General features: G+C 40.1%; 1 protein-coding gene across 1 annotated transcript; it reads right to left on the bottom strand.

Moving 5' to 3' along the window:
• Nucleotides 1-603: 603 nt before the first annotated feature.
• LOC112026654 (receptor-like protein 46) lies at nucleotides 604-4,384 on the bottom strand. Its single transcript, XM_065777494.1, has 4 exons — nucleotides 4,069-4,384; nucleotides 2,251-2,376; nucleotides 1,503-1,895; nucleotides 604-929 (listed from the first exon to the last, which is right to left on the bottom strand). The coding sequence occupies exons 1-4, from the start codon at nucleotides 4,382-4,384 to the stop codon at nucleotides 604-606; spliced, it is 1,161 nt and encodes a 386-aa protein (XP_065633566.1).
• Nucleotides 4,385-6,000: the final 1,616 nt, after the last annotated feature.

The following is a 6,000-nucleotide window of genomic DNA, read 5'->3' as shown; positions in this document are numbered from 1 at the left end:
TTATATTTCTTTTGGCTAAAGAAGAAAGAAAAAGAATGGCATGACGAGGTGAACTATTTGCATGGATTTATATCATCAGATATCGGATATATTTCTTCTCAATGGCCCTCTTACCTTATCCTACAATTCAATGACAGAGATTCTTTTAGTTGAATAACCAGGATTTTACTCAACCTCAATAATCAGGCATAAACAGGAAACAATACAGCTAGCAGCAAGTTTGCAAGCCCAAAAAAAAAAAAAAAAAAAAAACTGAACTTAATAAAAAAGCAGCAACACTATAAGCGTCACTGGCTAGTAGCTACTAAATTACAACAAAAACAACAACCTAACAATCAAAAACAGTAGAGGGATTCCCCGAAACATCATAGCACCCCGTTCTGAACTCTATTCTTCACCTTAGTTTGCAACTCCATTTCACTTCTCACTTTACCATTGTGAACCCCTTTCATTTTTATAAATCCAAATATGATAAGTGGTAGCCCCTCAATCCAACTTGTTGATATGTATGAAATATTGTTTGCTCGACTGAAAGTCTTTACAATGCTGGGCTTCATATCTTTGACCATACACTGCATGCATAACTTATAAAACACTTGAAATTTATACCCTTTGCCTTCTTTGTTGATGGTGATGATTTGGAGGTTTTGCAAGGGCAAAATATTCAGTAAGATAGAAGATTCCCACTACTACAAAGAAGCCAACGGCATATCCAATTTCCATTCCTTCCCATGAAAACTGTGTTTCCTTACTTTCAACTTCTTCTGGTTTTATTGGTGACATGTCTTCTGGACATGGCACCTGAATTTGCATTCCACATATTCCACTGTTGTTGGCATAAAATTTTGGATCATTCATTGTATCCATTTTGATGATGCCGAAAATCTCACCAGTGAGTCGCACGACGCGTGTACACTCAAAGACAACACCTGCACAATAAACAAGAAGAGGACCTCGCAGAGGGCACCGGTGTGGTGCCGGCCAAATACCCTCCGAAGGTCAAGTTAGAACTTCTTCAAACTCTAGAGTGCTAGAGAGGGGTTAATTATGCGTACCTCGGCTTATGAGGGTATTGGGGCTTTTATAGTAGTAGAGGGTGGACCTTTCTTCCTTGGAGTAGAAGTCTTTTCCTTATAGGAATCCTTATGCGCGTAGATTGCGGAATCCTTTCCTTATAGGACTCTGATACTGGGCGTGGAATACAAGTAATTTCCCTAAGACCCATGCGTGATGACCAAGTTATGTTCTTTATGGAACCGTCAGCCTTTCAGCCGTCAGCCTGTTACTTCCCTTCAGCTAAGTTACCGTCAGCCTTTATGCTTTGTTCAGCAGCCTAGGGGACTTCAGCCCGTCGGTTTTGTTTTAACCTAGTTAGCATGCATTCCTTCGCGCCTAGCATGTCATAGAGGACCCGTCAGCCAGAGCAAAAGCTGACGGGTTGGGCTCATGGTACCAGCGTGTAATTCTCCCATATCACATTTGACTACCAATTGGAATCTTACCTCTAAGCTTGTTGTTACTTACATCCAAAATAGTCAGTTGTTGTAACTTTGCTAGTGATTGAGGAATTGAGCCCAATAGATTGTTATGAGATAAGTCCAAACTCTCTAGATTCTTTAAATCACCAAGACTTACTGGTAATCTCCCATAAAGTTTGTTATGTGAGACGTTGAGAAGCTTTAGAGCCTTCAAACTTCCCAATGAAGTTGTAATTTCACTAGAAATTTGGTTCATGGACAAGTCTAGCAAAGAATAGATCTCAATGTTGTTCCACGATAGACCTTGTTCCACCCTCTTCCAATTGACAATTAGATCATGAATCTTGGTTTTGAAGCCATTAATTACATTGAGATATGAAAATCCGTTGGGTGTTTCAATCATACCAACAAGATTTCCTAATTTTGCAGGTCTTTTTCCAACAAGATGGAAAAGCTTGTTGGAATTTCACCCGAGAATTCATTTGAAGATAAATCAATGATTTCTAGACAACAAATGGAGCTAAAATCTAGTAGAGTGTTGCTAGAAAATTTGTTGTTTGACAAGTCCAATAATTCGAGTCCATCCATATTGGTGATGGATTCAGGAATCTTCCCTGAAAATTTGTTTCCATCCAACATAAGAGCAATGATTCTAGAGGCATTACCAATGTTGTTTGGTAGTTTTCCATAAAAGTTGTTCCGAGATAGGGAAAGAGAATTCAAATTTGGGAGTTGAAGAGACAAGAGGGGAGAGAACCTGTGAGATTGTTACCTGACAGAAATATTTCAGAAACATCCATTTCGATAAGCCATTGTGGGAACATTCCTTCTAGCTGGTTCTCACTCAGGTCTAGAGTTTGAAGAGCCTTCTGTGTAGAAATCCAATTTGGAATTTCTCCTGCAAGACCACAAGACTTCATAGACAATGCATACAGCATACAAGTTGGCACCATTTTTGCTTTGTTGTTCTGTTAGAGATATATATTAGATATATTAGCCCAATGTAATAAGCCTAAGTCCATTCCTGCTTATACTAGTAGTTTAGGGTTTAGTTGCCTATATATACTTATGTTAGGGTTATTGTACTACACTCTTATATAATAAAGATGTAGCCTTTAAGGGATTCCTTCGTAGATGTAGGCTGTCAAGGCTGAACCACGTAACTCTCGTGTTCACGGTGTTCATATTCTATGCTTTCTCCTTCCGCATCCACTCTAACATACACAACATGGTATAACACATTGCGTTGATAATAATAATGTTATTTAACATGGTATCAGAGCCAAACTTCGTTCTTTGCATCAAAAAAAATCTTTAGCAAGCAAAGAAGATTCTCATGTGTATACCACAATCTGAAGTCACACATGTTTGACTGCTGGATCCAGACTCCATAGCATCTCCCAGCCACCATAGCTCTGTGCTGTGTCAAAGTCCAACAACCAAGCAAGCTGTGACATAACTTATCAGATTTGGGCAAATCCATGCTTCGCCTGATGAAACCAACACCATATAGTGCTCCATGACCTCCTGCGACCAAAACCTAGAAATCCGGTCATCCGAAGCCTAGCCATCTCCACGCGCCGCCTCAGATTCTTGACTTCCAGATAGTCTTCTTGGCACACGTGCCGCCCTGGTGGCCTCCTCGTCCACCGATCTACAGAACCTGAGATTCCGGCCATCATATGAGCTTACACGCGCCTCCACGCGCCTCCCTAGCTTCTGGATTCTCCTCCACGCGTCAGTGAAAATTGCACGCTCCTGCCACTCGCGACAACTGTTGCTGATGTCATCTGACGTCACATGATGATGTCATCACTCCACCTCAGCAGCCACGCAAGCACGTCCACTTCAACCCTAGACACGTCAGCAGTGTCGCCTCGTTAGCACCACGTCACTTAGCTGACCGTTGACCCGGACTGACCCGACTCGGACCACCCGGATCTGACCGTGAGCACTGACCGTTGACTTTGACTAGGACTCGTTGACTTTTACTTCTGTTGACTTTGACTTTTTGCTTTGACCTTTGACCAAAAGTCAAAATTTTCGAAACGGACTATCTTACTCAGTTTTTCGCGTAGATTCCAATTTTGGACTCCATTTCTTCATTTGAAACTCCGAAATTGGCCAATTGGCACATTCTTCATTGTGGTTTCTTTAAAGGTATTCTTCAAGGCATCTCCAAATGATCTTCTCATATTTATCCAATCTCAAGCCTTCATCAAGCTTCTGCCTTGAGTTTGAGGGAGGGTGTTAGAGATATATATTAGACATATTAGCCCAATGTAATAGGCCCAAGCCCATTCCTGCTTGTACTAGTAGTTTAGGGTTTAGTCGCCTATATATACTCATGTTAGGGTTCATTATAACATAGGTTTTGTATTATACTCTTATACAATAAAGATGTAGCCCTTAAGGGATTCCTCCATGGATGTAGGCCGTCAAGTCTGAATCACGTAATCCTCGTGTTCTTGATGTTCCTATTCTATGCTTCTCCTTCCGCATCCACTTTGACATACACAAAATGGTATAACATATCACGTTGCTAATAATAATATGTTATTTAACATGTTCCATGTCAGATTATTGCTACCGATAAAAAGATACTTTAGGCCCTTCATATCAAATAACCATAATGGAATTTCTCCATTGAGAAAGTTGTTATCCAAGTGAAGTGTTTCCATTTTCATCAATTTTTGTATGGATGGTGGGATGGCACCTATGAGCTTGTTGTAGCTCAAGTCGAAATTTTTTACATTAGATAGATTGCCAATATCAATAGGAATTCCCATTGAAAATGAATTGGAGTGCAAGTCCAAGTTTTCCAATTCCTTCAAATTCGTAATTGAAGATGGAATTTCACCAAGAAAATTGTTTTCATAAAGAAACAATTTCTGCAACTTTGTCATATTCCCTATCTCCTTAGGGATATTTCCATAAAAAAAATTACCTTTCAAGTACAATTCCCTCATGTTTTGAAGAGATCCCACTTCCCCACTTAGAATACCATGGAATGAACTGAAACTCATATCAAGATATTGAAGATGGGTCAGTTGAAAAAGCTGAGAAGGAATGGAGCCATTGAAGTAATTGCACCTCAAATTAAGATAAACTAATTTGGTCAGATTAGCTAAGCTCTCACCTGGCAATTCTCCTTTTATTTGGTTGCTGGCCACTTCAAGGTGCATCAAGCTTCTGATGCGAAAGAGCGGCGTCAAGATGATGGGAGATAACACCACTGGCTCTGTGGACCATATGATGCTTGTCAAATATAGAGCAGTCACAGTCCTTGAACCGAAGTGAGAATTACAATGGACTCTGTCCCAGTGGCAACAATCTATCCTAGGACTCCATGACTCTATATCTACAGACGGGGTTTCTAATAAAGAGGAATTATCAATAGCATTGATTAGAGAGGCTTTAAAGTCGAGAAGGGCTTGTTTTTGATATTCAGGACAAGAGAGAGAAGGGGTGAAGAAGATGACACGTACAAGAAGTCGTAGTAATAGCAGTACGCTCAGTTTTGCCATTGTTGTGTGTCTTTCTTCTTTGTTGGAATTGGATGGGTATAAATACAATAGAGGTTCATTTGGTGCACTACTGAGTTGCGATCACCGCAATGGTCTTGAAGTTTCTTGGAAAGAGGTGGGAAAGAATGCAGACTAGAAGGCTGTTCGTGGGTCCGTTTGCTCATAAACTTCTCCAATGACTCATCTCATCATGAGATTCTCATAATCTCATGTCTCCTATTTTAATCCGACTTGGCTTAGGGGGCAACTTAGCAGCATTCCGCGTGTAGAAAGTTTAGCTAGAGAGAGAGTAGTGCAAAGAAAAGAATGGAAGTGCGTGTCAGAGAGCGAAGAAGAAAACACGAGGATGTAAAAAATCTCATGTAATACGAGGAAAGAAACTGGAGGGCACTTTGGCATATGTGGGGTCAAAAACACTCTTTTCCTTCGATTGAAAGGGTGAGGAGGAATAATAAAATTATAGAATCCTAACAATGACAACTACCTGTAACTCAAGATTTATGGGGATAAAAAAGAAGGTAGCTAGAAATAGTCGAATAGAGAAAGATTATGAAAGCATTTTAATCCATGTATTGGGGGTGAGTACTGATCACGGCAATGGTCTTGAAGTTTCTTGGAAAGAGGTGGAAAAGAATACAGACAGCAAGTCACATTAACTTGCCCCTTTCACTGGAATCAGTTTAGTCAAATTTTGGCGACTTCTTTTCCTTAAAGTGCAGAAACGTGATTCACTGAAGAAATAACAAGAAGCATACTCTTATTTTGATGGGTCTGGACTCTAAGAGGGATATGTGAATGGGTCTACTTATGAACTTCTTTTTCCTTTTCCTCTAACTGTGAGACACGCACAAGGGTGGGAAAAATTGGGGTTTTCTCTGCATTATTGTGTTTCATTGTTCTTTGTTCGATGGTTATGAAAAGTTGGAAGGAGTGTGAAAAGGTGACTCACATACTGGACCAATAATCACGGTGTACTCAAAAGTCTTAACTCAATG

The sequence above is a fragment of the Quercus suber genome, unplaced genomic scaffold (assembly GCF_002906115.3).
Source record: "Quercus suber isolate HL8 unplaced genomic scaffold, Cork oak 2.0 scaffold_156, whole genome shotgun sequence".
Taxonomy (NCBI): Eukaryota; Viridiplantae; Streptophyta; class Magnoliopsida; order Fagales; family Fagaceae; genus Quercus; species Quercus suber.
This window is presented reverse-complemented; position numbering and strand designations above follow the sequence as displayed.

Coding starts and splice junctions, on each gene's coding strand:
- LOC112026654 (XM_065777494.1), bottom strand. CDS start 4,384: ATGACAAAGTTGCAGAAATTGTTTCTTTATGAAAACAATTTTCTTGGT. Junction 2,377..4,068: donor CCTAAAGTATCTTTTTATCG/GTAGCAATAATC, acceptor GTGGTCTTGCAG/GAGAAATTCCAAATTGGATT. Junction 930..1,502: donor AAGTAACAACAAGCTTAGAG/GTAAGATTCCAA, acceptor TTTATTGTGCAG/GTGTTGTCTTTGAGTGTACA.